Here is a 19,287-nt window from a genome sequence, read left to right as displayed (position 1 = left end):
TTTGTGTGTTGGGATTTTTTCCCAACAAGATGAAGTGGAGTAATAACAATATAAGAAGTGAATGACAATATAAGTATTCAGCACTGAATAATAAAAGGGTTCAGCGAGGACTCTAGGTTGGGGGACCCTAAAATAATTGAAAAAATATTACTAAAATTGCTGGCAATTTTAAAATTGACAATTATTTTCTCTCGCACATAAGAAGTGAGTAATAAAATATAAGTATTCAGTAGTCTACTGAGTAATTAACGGACTCTACGGGGCCCCTAGACTTGGGGGCCCTGGTGCGTTGCACCGCTTGCACCGCCCATTGTTACGGCACTGATGACAGGGCGACGGTTCCTCAAGCAGGCTTCCTTTAGTTTTTAGCTGTAAGATTTCGTGGGAGCAAACTTTCTCTACAGCCTTGCCTTGCAAGACTGAGTCTATGGTACATTAGATTACTCCTGACGTATGTCAATACTTCATCCTCAGGTTTAATTGTTGCCCTAGTACTATCTGATCTGAACGAAAATTTGAACTATTTAACTCCATCATTGTGTTGTCGATTTAAACAGTTGTAAGCCGTTTGTCCATCACAGCAAATTGTTCTGGTGATTTAAGATGCATTATGGCCTTGTGGCACATGAGCTATAATTTCACCACGCCAAGGTGCTGTCAACTCTTGATGAGCACGTGGACGAGGTATGATATATGGTGTTACTTGTCAGAATGAAAGTTTGGACGGTATGCTGTAAACAACATGCATGGTGCAACTGCACATACTTCCCGGGAATAATTGTGCTGCCCCCTTACTTTTATCTCCCAACTAAACATTTCTACATTTTATAATCATACAAACTTAATTTTCAAAGTTATATAGTCAACCACAATGACGTTTGTGCTTTAGAGTAAAACATTAGAACGTTTGGAGCGTAAAGAATGGTAAAAATAATTTTAAAAACGTCCACGAACACTATGAGTGGTTCCAAATATGGTCCTTCAGGTTCGTAGTTGATTACCTTAACAATTAGACCATGACCACTTTGCCACGAATGCATTGTCCTTGATGTCTTTACACCAATTGAATTCTGTGTTCCCACTTCGAATTTTCTATATGTTTCTTTGTTTCGTAGATTCTTTAGTGTTTCTCTTATATTGTCATCACTTGTCTACACTATGCATTATTCCTTCTTACGTAGTGTATTTCAAACTTTCATTGCTTCTTCTCACAATACTATAGTTTCGACTAATTTAATTTTCCGATTCCCCCTACCAGTTAGTACAGGAATGGAAGACTCACAAACAGGCGTATATCTACTTCCTTGGCAGATAGGACATTCCACATTGTTCTCCATACTAATACTGGTTCCTCATCGTGGTCAATATGCACGATTTCGGTGAGCATCGTGATGAGTTTGCTCCTCGATGGAGCTCCAAGCTCGATTAAAACTCGAGGTTCTGTACCGTATAGCCTTGGTGCTTGAACCTAAGTAAAAGTCAATTGATTGGACGTAACAATGATTTCTTCGATATATCTTTTTAGTGCCCATATCATATATTGATACCTGACACTTTTTTTAGCATGTTTTTCTTCAACTAGAGCATTTGTTAAAATACCCGCCAAATAATTAATAGACCTAAGGTGTATTTAATATAATTATGTGATAAATGAAAAGTTCAACATTCATTGACTAAATCAACATAACTTTATTTTTTTTTACTAAAGTAATGCATAAGTTAGTATTTGCTTTTTTTCAGTGTTAGAAATTCGGTTCCAAAATGTTGTAAGTTTATTGGATCCTGAAGTCATTGCCATGATATTACTTTGGAAGAAAGATACTATCACTTAGTAGAGAGCGCTGAGAGCAGCCAAAGAGCCAGTGAAGGCAGCGTTGTAATCGCAGGCCACTTCATTGTGGACGTAGTCACTCCTCACGTCTTGGTAGTTGTCATTCTGGTCAGGGCCTCCAACCATGGCACCATTCAACACTTGGTAGTTAGGTTGGCCACCGTTGTAGACATTCCAGTCGCAGGTGGCTGGGCGGTCAGGGCAAGAACTACAAAGGAAAGTAAAATCAATACGTAATTAAAAATATTCAATTGTATGATCAATAAGAGTAATCAATTTCTTCTAATATACACGTTCACCTCTGGTGCTTGGGATCCCGGGTTCGATCCCAGCCCCCGCCAAGTGGAACTTTGTGGTGGACAAACACCGTGTGCGTGGGTTTTCCCGGGATTCTTCCGTTTGCTCCCACTTTCTTCATTCCACCATTTCATTCATTACTCATCATCACCGTCTCCTTTAGCCTAAGCAGCATAAGCGTGGGACGTAAAACTTAAAACTTAAAAATTTCATTTCATTTTTTTTTCTAATATACAGGCTATGTACAATTCTTCAAAGTCAATAAAATTCTTAAGTATGCGTTTATAAATTTGCTTACTTTACTATCAACGTTGTGTCAGAAACCAGCATGTAATCTTGTATAAACCAATGTGTAACGATATTGATTATATGAGTAGTCGATTTTGAGTTTAGCGCTCCTTTCAGCACCCTGGGTATATGAGATATGGAATTACAGCTTTATGTAGGGTCCGAAGCACATGAGCTCCTACCCGGAGTCGAACCTACTTCTCCTGCACCGAAAGTTTGTATGCTAATCCTATAGCCAGGATGGAACTCTCTTGTACCAAAATTGAAAATCATATTCGAATATATGACTGTACTTACGCGGCTCTGTGTTGTTCATGAGTTGGTGGGTTGTTTCCGTATCCAACAACGTAGCTTCTGCCAGAAGATCCCAAAGCGTAGTCAACCTGGCTCTTGGCAAATTGTCTGTAGCTGTCAGTGTTGACGTTCAATTTGTTTGCAGCCTGCAGTTCAAAGCAATCTATGTTAACAATTGTTTCATATAGTGACTTCAACGTCATCAATATGGATTTTTCAATTATCTCAATCATAAAGATGAAAATCATTTTCATACATGATGGTAAACAAGTTATATTTTTACTGAAATATATCATGAGTTTCTAAGATTAAGTCAAGAACAAACTTGAACATATGTTTTAACACGAAAATGTTATAAACAATACAGAAGGAAACGTATATTTGAAATCAGCTCATATCTCTCAATAATTTTCTACTAATGTATTTATAAGTAAAATTTACTTATCCATGAGAATGAGAATACAAATGAAAAATAAACAGATCGAATACATTTGTTCGAGGGTAGTGAGTTGGAAACGTTTTTCTATAACAATGAAAAGGAAGTTAAGGAAGAACGTGTATTTCATTGAAGTTAAACGAATTAAAGAAAGTTCCAAAAATGAATACAAAATTTCAGTGACCTGTAATCTAAAAGAAGAATATAAGTATTAACCATACCTCCAAGCAGATCCAAGCGATGTTGTTAGCATGTCTGAGAGTTCCCCATTGACTGATGTAGAGCAATCCCTTGGGAGTTTTCTGCTGACTGTTCTTCATGTAGTCACAGAATCCAGTGACACGGCTTATGTAGTTGCTCTTACCAGTAAGCTCGGCCAACAGAAGCTATGGAGAGCATAAGCAGAAAAAATGCTATCTCAGAACCTTATTTTCAGAGTCATTAGATACTTTATTGCAGTGCATTTTTTAAGAAATCGCTATTGGGTATCCAGGGACAAAAGGGCCCTTGACACACATAGCAAAATTCAAACGCTACAGAGCATGAAAAAGGTTTACACTTTGTTACGCTTTGTAACATAAGGGATTCTTTTTAACAATTTAATCGTCGCAAACTCAATCGTTTTATAGTATCTCACTGATCGTCAAATTACTAAAGAAAAGGAAAAGCTTCTGGCAATATTTAAGAAGCTGAAGAAAAACGGAAAAATACACAGTGACTATCATCTTCTTATTAGAGCTCTTATTATTCTAATAGAGAGTATTAGAGCTTCTAATATCTGAGTATAAGGAAAAAAGGGATGGGCACAAAAGTAACCAGCGACACATTTAGAAAGATATTTTGGTAGGGGCTTCTCTTAGGAATACTTCGTGTTTAGAAAGCCGAAAATTTTAGGGTGAGGGGCTTGAAGGTTTATGAGTAACATTTGATTCGTTTTCTATAGAAATCCTAGAATTTTGGAGAAGCTCAGCCCCCTTGCCAGCCGGCATAAATCCTCCACTGAAAGTTACTGTGTACTTGTTAAAATATTTCTTTACGCTTAGACTCTAATGGATAATCACTTACTTTCTTACAAGTTTGTGCCACCTATTAATTATGTCAGAAGATTTGCCTGAAAATATCTCAATTACCAATATTACCCATAACAGACACGAAATGTGTGGTTGGCAAGAAATGTTGGGCCAGGATAAAACAGGTTAGGTTAAAGAGAATAATTTTTGAGAAGACTGGAATTGGGCGATAATGAGAATTGGGAATCTCTGGAAACCGATCCAAATTACGAATGCACGAGTGTAGCTCAAGAATAGCTGAAAGCTAGTCTCGACAGGTCTAGCTCAGGAGTAGCAGAAAGCTAGTCTCAACAGGCCTCTAAAATAAAGACTTAAAATTATGAATGTATAATCAATGCATTCAATATAACCCAACTTAAGCAAAAAGTCAAAAGTTGTTTTATCAAAGTTTATAACTTAATATGCGTCGCATGAAATGAATATCAACATATACCTAGGTAGTGCATAGTAGATTGGTGTTATGGTAGGTTGTGTGAAACAATCATATAGTGGTAAAGAATAAAAGGCAATCTGACTTTAAAGGAGAAATAGTGTGTGATCGCTTCTTTTCAATAAAACGGAAATGGATTCTAGGAAACTCGATATTTAATTGTCTCCAGAAAACATGCAAGCAGCAAAACAAAACAAACATGGCGAGCTTAACTAATTCTGTCGCTCTAGTTCCTTCCTATTTACCATAACCCCCTCTTCAATAAACAAGTTAGCTTAGCCTCAAATATATTCTAACACATGGGCCTATTTTATAGATGACAGACGACAAGCCTGGCTTTGAAAGATTTTCACTAAAAAGCCATCGGCGTCAACACTCCAAATCAGTAGCTCCTTCTTGCTCTACATCTCGCCGTTTTCGTTCTAAGGTTGCCACGTCAGAAACACAACTGGCTATCGTCGCAACGCAGTGTTTCGCAAAATTGTAAAAGTTCTATTTACAATATTTTATTAGAAATAATGTCTTAATTGCAACGAACCAAAACAATGTTGTAAGCTAAAGATATGTACAAATTCCATTTCATAAAAATTAAATATCCAAACAGCAAATTGTTTTCTTCTGTTATTTTCTTTCAGATACTATTCGAAAAGTATATAAACCAAGCGTCATTTGGACCGTTACATGTGAGAGTTCGGCTCCAACGTTTCTTAGTCCGTCTATTAACTTTGTCTGTATTAGAGTAGAATAAAAGTGCAAGGATCTCGAGGTAGACAAATGAATATGCGAAACGAAGAAAAGAGAAATATCTAAAATTTCAAGAATGAAGCTCTCCAACTTTATACCTATCCATAAAATACAAGATAATACATATAGTCACAAAACCAAAGTGTATTGAAGTAATTTTAAATGTATAGTAATTCAAATAATTTATTGTTCAAGTACTCTTCCAGTAATTTAGATTTATGAAATGCACTTGGTATTCAAATTAGTGGGCCTGGGAATCCAAGTGCCTGGGTATCCATTTGGATAAAAAAAAAAGTAGCATAAAAAATGCCCTGCTTTATTGAGTGCAATCTATCGAAAGAACTGTAAGAATACTGTAAGGCTGATGAAAATCCATCAGACAATTAAATGTTATTCTGCTATTAGGAGTTGACGAAAGTATAATATGCATTGAGTTGAAGAGTATACAATTGTTCTGAATATAAACTCACCTGTACTCCAACTGTCTTGTCGTTCCATGAGAATTCAGATGGTTGGAAGTCCAGACCCAATGAACTGTACAAGCTCTCGGCTTGGTCCAAGTAAGATTGGTCGTTTGTAGCCTTGTACAGCCAAACTGCAGCCCATACAATTTCATCCTTGATTTCAGAAGAGCTATAACAGTGAAAATAAGAAAAATTTAGAATGATATATTAAACACTTAAGATTTATATCATAGATCTATATTATTTATATTATAGAAATTTTAAAATTTATATTTGCAAAATATTTATTAGTAAAATTTAATTCTTTCGTGGGTTAACACCTTTAACTATATAAATTCACCGGTTCTCGTTAAGAATTAACAAACTCTTACAAGAAAACTAAAATAATTTTCTTTTTTGATGTACTCACCTGTAGAATTGAGCAGCGTTCTGGATGGAGTCGGAGTACTTTCCTCTGTAGTTAAGAGCAAACTGGAAGAGCTGCTTAGCGTGGTTGATCAGGGTAGAGGCGTAGCCGGCATCAGAATCTTGGAACACAGCGGCTGTAGCTGCCATGGCGGCGGCGGTCTCTCCAGCAAGATCAGATCCTTTAAAAATTAGGTTCAGAGGAACATATTAGCAATCATACGAAAAGGAACAGGTCCAGTTATACTTAAAATGCAAAGAAAAGAGTAGAAGAAGATAAAAAATTAAAAGATTAAGGAGCTAAGATTAACATTTGCTTTAAAACAAAATTGACGTTTGATATAATTAAGCATATGAAAAATATCATTGTAATTATGAAGGAAAAATTAGTTTTTAACAACTGTATTCCTCTATATAATTAGCAATTTTTTTAATATAACGTGAGAAAGAACAAAATATAATAATGAATTGCATTCATCTTATACGTTGATATGATCTGAGAAATAAGAATGGTTTCTTATAGGAAAAGACCCTTTCATACCTGGGTGAGAAGTATCAATCTTCCAAGCAGGTCTGTTCATTGTCATATCTTCTGGTCTTCCCCAGTAAGCGTGGTCGGTGTTTCCATCGCCTACCTGTCCGTACAATTCATTGGCACTCACGTGACACTTGATGAAGTAATCTGTGCCCCACTTCAAGGTATTCTTCAAATACTGAGTTTGACCTGTACAAAAGTAACAATAAAATGAGAGATAAGTGAGTGGATGTTACATATTCAAAAGGATTATTAAAATAAGTATTTCGCACCTCAACCTATTCTAGTACGAAAGTGTACACTGCGCTACATTGTTCTTAAGTGCCTTCTTGCCTTTTTAAAGAACGACGTGTTTTCCTTCTCTAGTCAGAGCATGTATAATTTGTATGACATATTTAACGGTAGAATGGTAGGCCTACGTTAAACTAAAAGATGAAAGCAAAAGTTTTCTTTCTTTCAGTATCGAGATTTTCAACTACATTGTTTTCTATTTTGTGTCGTTCAAAAGTCAAAAGGGTTTATTTTGCCCGGCACTACCTATTTTTGAGGCCCATTTTTAGTCCTTTGTTTGATTATTGCTTAAAAGCTTAAAAGAAATACTCGATTTTCTGACTACAACGAAGTATTTGTTTCTCTTTATCTCTTAGAAATAGAAGGAAAGTAGTAACTCCTTTTAAAGGATAGAGGAGGTCCATTAACCCCTCCCTGAGTTGAAATAAATACATTTTTGATCAACAGAATAGTAATATACTAATAAACACCTTAAATATGTACTTATATCGGTAGAAAATCTTTCCTTTCTTCTCCCTTCAAAGTAAAATCTTATGTGTCGCTGGATAATCTGTGTTCTTCAGTACTGTTCATTTGAACCCCTTTGCATTTCTGTTATTTTCCTACTTTCCTCCAACGATTGTCACGTGTAAAATTACGATTAAAGCTAGTAGAATGTTGAATATATGGCTCAATCTGCAATTTACTGCATGACATTAAGTGGTTAGATATTTCTTCAGTACTATAGTACACCTATAGTCATTACATTTATAGTATCAGCAGAATAAAATTTCTTCAAAATATCCTTAATATTTGTGTTGAAATATTAAATTATAGCTATGTCTGACGGTAACTATATACACAAATTCAATAAAATTTATTGAATTGATTTAAATATTAAATCTTCAGTGAAACAGGTAGATAAAAGAAGAAACTTGAAAATTAACCCGGAAAAATTGATATAAACGTGTTTACGTTATTGGTACATATAATATGTACAAATTACTATGGTTGAATCGTATATAACACAGATTTCTTGAAGAGATTCTTTCCCTGGCACGTTCTTTCACTGGAATTCTCATATGCGATGTATTTTACTGAAATTTCTTTATTTTATCGAGCACAGAAAAACGAAAGATGTTTTGTAGTATAATAAATATAATACTAACCTGCAGCATCGTAGGCAGCCTTGTTGGAGAGGTAACCCCATGCAAGAACAGTCACGGAATAAGCCATAGGGAAGTTGAATTTCACATGGTCACCAGCTGTAAGCAACAAAAGCATTTTTATAGTGTAGTGAATGGATTAAGTAACTATAGAGATTAATGTACATTGTTATTATGCTATATTCTTAATATTTTAATTAATAAATATAAAAGCAAAATTATGAATTTATATTGAAATAGAATATCTTTTTTGTAATTACGTATCTCTTGTGTATTCATAATCTATTAACACAACAATCAAAAAGTAAATTATGATGAATTCTTCTTGAATCGTGATGTGTTATTATCGATAATATGTTTACATAGTTATAAAATAGCTGTAACAAACTTGATTATAAGTGAAAAAAGTTAGATATAAGTGAAAAAAGTTTTCAGCTTTAAAATAGAAGAATTGAAAACAGATTTCAAATATAATGCTACCGAAAGAGCAATTCAATGTTTGAATTTCGTATGTTCTTACCATCGTAGTATCCTCCTGTGAGATCTTCACCGTTGTTTCCCTTGTCGTTGAGAGCAGAGTCTCCCCTCCATGGAATACGGTTGTCGGATGGAAGTTTTCCTGACCTCTCAGCCTCATAGAACAACAAAGATTTGGCCAATACCTCTGCGTAGTTGTACTGCGCAGCTGAAAAGGAAAGTACGTACATTGTTAGTTATAATTAAATATGTATTTCATACTTCTCACCCTTTATTACAATTAAATCAATCATGTCTTTTTTTAAATAATTTACTTGAAGAATTGCGCATTTGCTATGTTTATTTATTCCAACTTCAGAATTAAAAACAATCAATCTCGTAAAGTGTATTAATATTTTGAAACCATGAAGTGACTCGTTCAGTTTCCGAAGAAAAAGTATAATTAATTTAATGGTTTCTTAATTTGAAATATAGCGTTCCTTTCAGCACGACGGATGTATGAGACACGGATCTATAGCTTAACATAGGATTAGTGCCAGCTCCTACCAGAAATCGAAATAAAAGATCGCATATATTAATTATCATACTTAATATTGTGAATCGCAATGTGTAGAAGTTAAAAATAGATAAGTAAATTAAAAGTTACCAAATATAGTACTAGCAAATGATCAAATGTTAAACAAGTTATTTCGATGCAAGCCTCATGGGCTTTTTGAAGTCGTAAGTTAAAGTCTGTAATAATTCGAAGTTTGTACGGTATTAAAATTTGAACCTCCATAAGGAAATCAACTATGAATATAGTACATTACAACTTTCATATATTCATTATGATTCCACTAATACAGCTGCGTTAAAGTACGGTATCTGTCGTTCACTTTGAACTATTGTGTCATTTAAGAAAAAAATCATAGACCGAGTCATATAATAAAAAGTGTATATAATCTATGTTAAACTGTAGTCCATTATCCATCCTAGCTGTATGAACTCTTGTTCCCTCTTAGTATCAGATTATAAATGATGAGAAACTGACTCGCGATGAAAATGTGATTTTATGTCAAAGTAATTATGGCAAGTAAATACAAACACAATTTTCTTTGTAACCAATACCATAAAAGGCCTAATTATGAAACAAAAGTAGCAAAAATAAAGAAATGATATAACACTAAATGTTTATGTAGGTCTACTTTTTTAAAGTCCTCCAAGAAGTGCTTCAATTTATTTATTTATTTTTTCATGAACCTGAGAACATATTAATGTTAGAAATGAGGGAGACTGTGTGATAAGTAAAAAAAAAAAAAAAAAAAAAAACCTGGCAATTGTGACGAAATTCTTCAATATTAGTAGCATTTAATGAAAAAAATCCAAAGATAAGATTTACACGAACGATCGTTATTACTGAGATGAACTAAATTATACAGGGTGTTTCAAAACAACACCGACAACGTTTGAAAGATGATTCCTGACACCAAGATAAGACAAATAGTATTGACCAACTTGGGTGCACAAATGCTTCCTTTCAGAGTTATAGGCTACCGAAAACATGAAAAGAATTAAATTTAAAGGTTCATAGCTCCGAAACTATGGGATCTACCTTAGTCGGCTCAAGACTTCACTTGGGAAGTAGTATGCACCCTATCCAAATATGCATGTTTCAGAATCCTGTGGTACTTCCGCAACAACTTCTATAGAAGTAGTTGCTGGGTATTTTAAATTATATGCCCATAGCCAAACTCTCTCTATAAAAATTGTTGCATGAGTACCTTAGGATTCTGAAACATGTATTTCTGAATAGCGCACATATTAGTTCCTAAGTGAAGTATTGGTCCGTCTGCGGTAGGTCCCATAGCATTGTACAGCTGGAGACAATTCTAAATGGTACAGCCATATGGAGATTTACGGCTAAGGTGTACCATTTAGAAGTGTCCCCTACTGTAGTATCACGTGTTGACAATTATAATTAACAGTTTCTATTTTTCTGGAAGAAAATAGCATTTATGTATTGTCTGTATAGCAAAATACACTTTTAGCAAGCCGATTATATCTACTTGTCTTTTCCTAACAGTAAAAAAAGATCAAGTTTAGTATTCCACCAAGACTAAAGGAAACATTGATGAATGGTTGATAGACGAAAGTGAGAATAAACGAGAGAATCCCGAGAAAACACGGTGTTTATCCACCACTAAGCCCAGTTGGCAAAAACTGGAATCAATCTAGGGACCCCGAACTCCTGAGGTGACAAACTTATTCCTTTATTTACATACTACTTGGAAAATGTCAAAAGTGTCAGCGAAAATGGTAAAATAAATTTTAAAAGTGACAGTTTATATGATATTGTTGTGTTCTTGTGTCACTAATTTGCCAAAATATTACCTTAAATTCATTCATCTACGTTAAGCAGTATAATTAGCACTAAATAATAAGTATGATGGAAATTATCAATAATGAAGGAAAAACATCAAAATCATAGTTTTTAAAAGTAGCCTCGTGTAGCGTAATCGTTAATGCTTTTGCCTTTGGAGCGAATAGTCCCGGGCTCCATTCCCGGTGTGGACACTCGATCGAAAACATGTAAAAGTTTTTTCAGTGTAGCCATCCTTAGTGAGGTTTTCCTCATTCACACCAGGCAGATGCCGGGATGGTACTTAATATACAGGTCACAGGCCGCTTCCGTCCTTCTCCAATCCTTCCTCCCTTCACTTTCCTCGGATAGTGTGATCGTCGTGGAACGTCATTCTCATACGTGACGGGCTAATACGGCCACAGATGCCGAAAACCCAGAAATCTAAGTCCTAATCCTATATTTTTTTAATTAGAAATAGTAGGAACGATTGTTTCATACACATGAAACAACGGGCAAAATATGCTAATGAAAACTGTGACCAAATAAAAAAAAAATCGATTAGGTCGACCCTACCTTGAGTTGACACTGGATAAAGAATGGTAGCGTTACAGTTCCCGTAGAAAGATGTGCAAAACTTAAGAAGCAACCATAAAATGGCAAATTATCGCAAAAATATAGCATTTATTCGCGATTTCTTTCTATGTTGTTTGAGTATATCTTGCGTAATTAATTAATTGTTAGAATTACAAGGAAACTTACTGGCAGAGGCAACGAGGAACAAACCAACGAGAGCTGACTTCCACATGATGAAGATGAGACAGGACAACTTAACTGGTGTCAGGAAACTGTATTTATACCTTAAGTTTGTACCCAAATTCTGAAATAACTTCAGTTATCTATTGATAATCACAAACTCCATTGTCTCTTCACGTCTAGATAATAATACTTCATTAATTAAACAATTGAAACACAATTAACCCATGATGAGTGTGTCGCGTGTTTTGTTTGACCTAATAACCCAAGTGTTCAAATTGCGATGTATGTATTAGTTGTTAATGATATAATCATTATTACTTAATGAAAGCCTTTTTGAAGATATCGTATTAGATAATACAAGATTGTATTCTTCTGGTTGCCATTGCAAGGTCACGTATGTTAAATTCGCCTTCAGACCTTTAACTATAAGTTCTAAAACAAACAATTCAGTTGTGATTTTTCAATGGTAGCAGCTGTGAGATTTTCAATGACAACAATAAGTATCAAGTCCTTCTAAGTTTACACAAAGATAACATAATTAAATAGATTGAAGTATTAAAATATAAGGCGCCACTCAAACTTTAGGAGAATTTCATCATTAAAGAAAAAAATCGTAATTTTCACCCTCACCTTCAAAAGCTATCACCTCAGGCTTGTACGTAAAGATTCCAGCAATTTTACCATTGGTAGAAACATTACTGGAATTCCGCTGCCTGTTCAAGAACTGGTGCGATTCCGTGTGGATTTCTTCAATGAAGTTTCAAAAAAATACGCACTAGTAACTAGATTTTCATTTTAGGAAGAAGGTAGATATTGCAAGGTGCTAGGGGTTGGTGAGAGCAGAGACGACGCCAATTTTACTTTTTTAGGGGGTCAAGCGGAGAAGCAGAGACATTTTGTGACGAACTGCTAATATTTTTTATATTGAAAATAATAAGTTATTACTTGATCTACCTTACAATCAGGCCCGTATCCAGGGGGGTCTAGGGGGCCGGGCCCCCTACATTTTAGCTGGCCCCCCTAAAATTTTCACGGTAGGTTTGCAAATGAACTATAATACGATGTTAAACTGTAGTATGGTTGGATCGGGCCCCCCCTAACTTCAGCCGCCCCCCCCTACATTTTTGGACTGACTACCGGCCTGCTTACAATACAACATGTCTGAGGACAGTTGGAGAGGCAAACAATGCCACCAGGGCCTTCACCCTTCATCCGGTCTCCCACGTTCAGCGTTGTCATTAACTGTGAGTGAGAAACACTGCTCATGTTGTTCTTCGACCTGAATACGATGGTTTCGTTGTTTTTCAAATTCACCTCATATTCAGTTCATCCGCTAGAATGCGTTGACTTATTCTGTATGACAGTCCACTTCAATTACAAACATCATTGGTTGTTTGCTTCCTGTTTTTCAGGATCCCTTCAGACACCTTCGCAATCGTTCCCAGAGTTGTGAATAACGACGTTTGAGCAGAATGTTCGTCACTGAGATGTCCATTTCCTCGCTTTACCTGGGGTCAATTACAGCAATTTACCATTCATCCCCTCAAAAAAAAAAAAAAAAAAAAAAAGTAATAGAAGAGACAAGAGTCGGTGGTGAAAACACTGAGATAACTTCCCTTGTAGACTAAATTTTATTCAACTTTTTCCTTTCGTGGAAACATCATTATGCTATGATTAAAGTTCGATTGTGCTATTTTCAGTGAAAAATTAGCCTTCCTCACAAAATAATTCATGGGCGCAATCTGTGTCTAAAATTCATCTACGGACACCACTAGTTTGTTATCCTCCACTGACTTGTGGCCATATTTTAAACATTTAAACCATTCAAATGTTCTTGCATGACTTAAAGCCTGATCACCAGAAGCCCCTTCATGTCAACAATTTCGAAATTTACAAACGCAACAGAACTACGGTATAACAAAACCAACAAAGCTTAAGTCCCCTTTTATGCAAGCAGTTGCGGTAGCGGTTGTCGAATCGCCACGTTTTCCAACTACATTTAGTTTAAAAAAAAATAATGTTTTTATGCACAACGGTGTATAATTTTATAGGCACTTTAGATTTTTGAGTATTAAAATACAACATTCAACGGAAACAGAACTGAAACTTCAAGCTTTTTTAACCGACTTAGAAAAAAGGTTATCAGTTTTGCGTTTATATATGTATCTTTGTGATTATATTGAGAACCGTTGGTCATATTTCGATACCGTTTTCACCATCGAATAAGCTATTCCAGAGGAATGTTTTTACGTATAAAATATTTGAAGCATGTTGATAATTAATTAATAAGAACAATAGTTTGTTTGAAAAATAGAAAAACCGTGAATTTCATACATTTATATTCCTGATATCCTGTAGGTTATGCAGAACTGTACATTTCTGGAGTATTATGGGTTGCTTAACAAATAGAGACAAGTATTGTTATAATAGGAACACTCTTTTATTCGATAGACACAGAGACGGATATAATATATTTTTAAAACACTGAAAGGGAGAAAATAAACATTAAAAATAATAGTAGTAGACTTCAAAAACCAAGTCAAGCCCCCCACACCTAAATTTTTACCGCCCCCTAAAACTTTCACGATAGGCTTGCAAATGAACTATAATATGGTTGGCTTGGGACACTCCAACTTCTACCGGCCCCCCTACATTTTTGGACTGGCTACCGGCCTGATACAGGATGTTTCAAAACTACACGGACAACGTTTGGGAGGTGATTCATGGCACTAAGATAAGACAAAAAGTATAGATCAACCTTTGTGCAGAAATCCGCTAATTTGGAGTTATAGGCTGCCGAAAACATGAAAAATGAACTTTAAAGGTCCATAGCTCCAATATTATGGTACCTACCGTAGTTGGGCAAGATTTCACTTAGGAACTAGTATGTGCCCTATCCAAATATCCATGCCTCATAATCCTGCGGTACTTCCTCAACAATTTTTATGGAGATAGTTGGTGAGTACCTTAAACTATATCCTCGTAGCCAAACTCCCTGCAGGCCCTTATAGAAAATGACACTGCCTGCAAAATACAATCACAAGTGCATAGAAAATTAAAATAATGTCTCTTATATTATTATTTAATGTTAATTTTCATACACTTTGTAGAGTGTACACATTAAAGTACAGCCACTTACATAAGTACCTGGACACCTGACTGTTATAATTTCATTATTGGGGTCCAGGTTATTTGCAGTTCTGAGAACGCCTAGACAGACGCAACTCAACTTACACGTAACTTTTCTCGGCACTGACAGCAGTTGGTAGCACTGGGTTAAGTCTTTATGCAAGTAAACGTGTGAGTAGATGACGCACGAAACATTTCTCCATTCTGAGATGAATTTCTCTGGTTCAGAGAGTGTTGTCCAATGAACATCGTATGTTAATCTCAATATTGCTATGTATGTAATGTATTATTTCATTATATACAGTATAGTCAAAGAAATAAAAACACTGATCACACATGAATCAGAAAATGCTTGAAAGTAGACGAAAATATCAAATCTAGAACAACTGCTGGATATAAGTTTGTAAACCACTGTCTCCATTGACAGACCTTCTCCAATTTTCCTTATCCCAACATTTTTTTCTTTCTAGGGAAGAGAAGATCTTGCTTGTCACACTGAGTATGAATTGAAATTGAAATTGAAACAGAAACACTTGAAAAAGTTTCAGCTTGGCCGGGATTCGAACCCGGGTATACCAAATAGAAGTTCGATGCGCTAACCACTCACTTACCGCGCCACTTAAACGTCCAGCCAAACTAATACCTAGTTAAAATCGTTTCATGGAAAAATATAAACGAGATACTAATGCTTGTGTGAGTGACTTAATGACTTACTCGAGATTTCCTTGTTTAACTCAAAAACAAGTAATATAGACGTTCCTCAATGAGGATAATATCACGAAACGTTCTTCAAGTTGAGGATACGTCATCGGTTGCAGGGATGGTCCCGATTTACATTCGTCTTTACCATACTTCTAATTTCCAAAGAAGAAAAGACGACAGAAATTATTTTCACATTCTTTGAATCGTATCAACACGTGTAGAAATAGACAATTCTATGTTTATGTTTCATAACTACTAGTTTATTTTCTTATATTCATATGAGGTATTTGTGGCAATTTGAGCCTGTGGCACTAGCCGAGAGATCTCGGGCATTCAGATTCTGATCATAAGGTGCAATCCACTAGGGGTTCAAATTTCTCTGAAGAGCAAGGTCGTAATTTTAACTGTCCTCAGTATTTCTGTGTTCGTGTCCCTGTAGTGTTTGGAATACGTCGAAAGGACATGAGGTGTCAGTTGCGAACAATACTCCGGTTGGGGCGATTTGTTTAAAAAAATTGTGAAAGCAGGAAAATCTCACTGCAGCTACCTGGATTCAAATCCCGTCGTGGCAATTATTAACTTTTTCTTAATGGGGAGATAATGTTTATGTAATTGGTATTGTAATTATGCTATTCCCTTATATGATGATGATGATGATTATGATGATGATGATGATTATTATTATTATTATTATTATTATTATTATTATTATTATTATTATTATTATTATTATTATTATTATTATTATTATTACCACAGAAGGAAAGAAAAAGTAACATAGTCGAAGGTATTCATAGGAACAGAAAATATATAGAATACGTCAGATGTTTCTTAAGTTTACACATTAACGCAATAATATTATCACGTTTATGGATTTACAGATGGAATCATCATTTTATGACAACAAGAAATTGAATACAAATATTTGTTAGCTGATATCAGTAATGCATTTTTTCACCCTTCTTCTAGGTAGAAAGGTGAAGTGACATTTTAAATAGGATCATTCCCGTGACTAGCGTTGCCTATTTGCAATTTGTGAACAGATAGGAACAATTCCTTGGAACTCATTTTTGGCCCATACTACAGCAGTAAGGACGTGTTTAGCCCTTATGTATTCATCAATTCTTGTAAAAAACACGTTACTTGCCAGACAGTTACGAATGAATGTTGATACAGATGACATAATTTTGTATTGTTGGCCTTTCACCTGTAAAGGAAGTCGTCTTAATTCTTAGACTGAGACAAATTGAATATTTTTCATGTTACTATACATCAGAAGTATCAATATTGCAGATTATAAAAATTTCCTGAATTGCCACAGCCGGAATCAAACCCGTGTCCCCAACATTATGGAACTAACGTTTATTTTTTAACAGACAGTTTTCTTGCGAGAAATTACGTAACATATGTATATATAATAAGAACAGAAGAGTAATTACAAATTACAAAGGATAACACTGCAATACAATTTAAAATCAGTCATATGAAGTATACACACAAACAGACATACTAAAAAAAGAAAGGAAAAAGTTAGTAAACATCAGTCAGTGAGCAAAATGTCCCAAGCGTAGATCTGAAGACATTGTTTCTAAAGAGCACTGTAGTCTAAAAATGTACATTGCTTGTGTCACCAGCTCATTTTCGGTAAGTATAGCCGCTATGTGAATAGTTAACCGCACTATAATATTGTGTTTAGGACGTGGAAAGTTTTTAAAATCAGGCAAAAGAAAAAACGGCTCACTATTAATAAATTGTGGACCAACACGAAGTAAACGTGCTATAATATGTGTATAGCTACGCCACAAATGCTGGGTGGATGGGCGTGTTTGCAAGCAATGTATGAGTGTGTCAGCTTGTCCACATTGGATACATTGAGAATCTGGTCGAAAACCGATTTCCCATGCTCGATGCTTAGTAAGAAATACATTGCGCACTAACCTATACCATAACTCTCTCATTCCAGGTGGTAAAAAAGAGGAATTAATATTATGCCAAATTTGCGCCTAAGAACAATTGGGAGTTCGAGTAATACGTTTAGGGGGGTATAGAGATAATTTGCATAATAAGTATACAATTTCTCCACAGTCATATCTTCAATAGCTGTGTGACTGATAAGAGCATAAGAAATGTTTAGAGTGACGGTGCGTAGGTAATGGTAAGGTTGGGACCAGTTCTGAATAGAAACAGGTGAACTGAGAGTCACGTGCCGAAGGCAACGCATAATATGACACGCGGAGAAAGACTCAGAAAAAGAAGTTAAAAGGTGGCATGTGCGGTGCAATAGCAGACAACGAACTTGAAGAGCCACGTCTTTAATACCTAACCCTCCTACTTGTTTGTTCGTACACACAGTTCTACGATGAACTCAATTCGATTAATACCACAAAAAGGCAAACAGATGTTTAGTAAGTGTATTGGCGTGTGTTACAGAAAGCTGAAAAATCTGCATTATATAGTACAATAAACTGAAGGCAAACATATTAAGAAGGCCGCTCGCTCATGTGATGTAAGACTTCGAGCTTTGTGTTTATAAAACAAGTTAATGACCTTACAAGGGAACCTTCCGAAAATGAAAGTTGCAGGGAAAGATGTGGCCTATGCCAATTGAAAGAGCTGTAACAGAGATGTTCATTCTCAAAAAATTAGCTGCCCATAGCAATAGGTTCAAGAAATATAAGAGGTGGAAGTTCGGGAAACAGCAAGATTGGACAAGGGGGGAAAAGTACAAATTCCGCAAAAAAGGAGGGCACGGCAAAATACAATGCTGACAAGTGATGTATAGAAAGAGACTTGTCACAATAGGGAACAAAACAAATGAAGGCCACCAGTGGGGTTAACAGTGTTGCCAACTGCAATGAAAAGTATATGTTTTGCAAAGAGCACTATATGAAGTGAGTGCAATATTCAGTGTCAACCTGTAATGTAGAACATAAGATATGACATGTATAATCAGTGGTACAATCTAACACAAGAAAATAGAAAAACAGAAGTACGAAAAATACGGAAAAGACGAAGTTGGCCATAATGCGCCACGTTTGATCACGAGCTGTGTATATTAGAATGAAGAAGCCCCAACTATGCAGGAAACCGACGTACCTAGAGTCGAAAAGAAAAACGAGTTCCAAAGTTGGCAACACTGGCCATGAACATCCAGACAAGTCTAATATTGTTAGGCCACTCGCTTCACAAAAAGAAAATTCCAGCAACAGGCATCACTCGGAATGCATCAATGCTAGAGTGATTGAGGCAATGTCAAGTCGGGGAACATGAAATGGTTGGGTTGAGCCAACAACCGATAGTAGAAGTAGTGAACATTATGTCACGGTTGGGTCGTATGTGGGAATATACAGGGTGTCCCACCAAACTTTGTGACCTGAAAGATTTGCGAAACGAACAAAAATGTGACGGATCCAGTTGTGCAGGAATGTACCAATGTCAGGGGGTGATAAAAGTCTGTGAGAAGCAAGTGTCCCCATGATCCCCATCAGAGGGCCCCCGGAGCCAACTTCAAACTTTCAAATGGCAACAGAGACCGAGTGGTACCTCTTTCGATAGATCATGGAATATGCAACAACACCTATGGGAAACATTTGCTATATGAAGCATGGTTTTCAAAATGGCCGCCACAAATATATGTTGTGTCTTAACATGG

At 35.7% G+C, this 19,287-nt stretch overlaps 2 protein-coding genes across 6 annotated transcripts in view; both read right to left on the bottom strand.

Annotated features, from left to right (window-relative positions):
- LOC145683947 (endoglucanase E-4-like) overlaps window positions 1-19,287 on the bottom strand; it is a 428,679-nt gene that overhangs the window by 124,422 nt on the left and 284,970 nt on the right. The window lies entirely within an intron of this gene.
- Window positions 1,666-14,792, bottom strand: LOC145683946 (endoglucanase E-4-like). 2 transcript variants are annotated; one of them, XM_081755649.1, is made up of 9 exons: window positions 14,658-14,792; window positions 8,751-8,915; window positions 8,234-8,329; window positions 6,801-6,983; window positions 6,264-6,441; window positions 5,861-6,023; window positions 3,368-3,532; window positions 2,714-2,856; window positions 1,666-2,039 (listed from the first exon to the last, which is right to left on the bottom strand). In XM_081755649.1, the coding sequence occupies exons 3-9, from the start codon at window positions 8,298-8,300 to the stop codon at window positions 1,829-1,831; spliced, it is 1,110 nt and encodes a 369-aa protein (XP_081611775.1). In that variant the 5' UTR covers window positions 8,301-8,329; window positions 8,751-8,915; window positions 14,658-14,792; the 3' UTR covers window positions 1,666-1,828. The 2 variants fall into 2 exon arrangements, with proteins under 2 accessions (XP_081611775.1, XP_081611774.1); XM_081755648.1 differs by lacking the exon at window positions 14,658-14,792 and adding an exon at window positions 11,808-11,882.

Source organism: Thermobia domestica, chromosome 4 (assembly GCF_964235325.1).
Source record: "Thermobia domestica chromosome 4, izTheDome1.hap1.1, whole genome shotgun sequence".
Lineage (NCBI taxonomy): Eukaryota > Metazoa > Arthropoda > Insecta > Zygentoma > Lepismatidae > Thermobia > Thermobia domestica.
The sequence above is the reverse complement of the archived record's forward strand: the minus strand, read 5'-3'. Positions and strand labels throughout refer to the sequence as shown.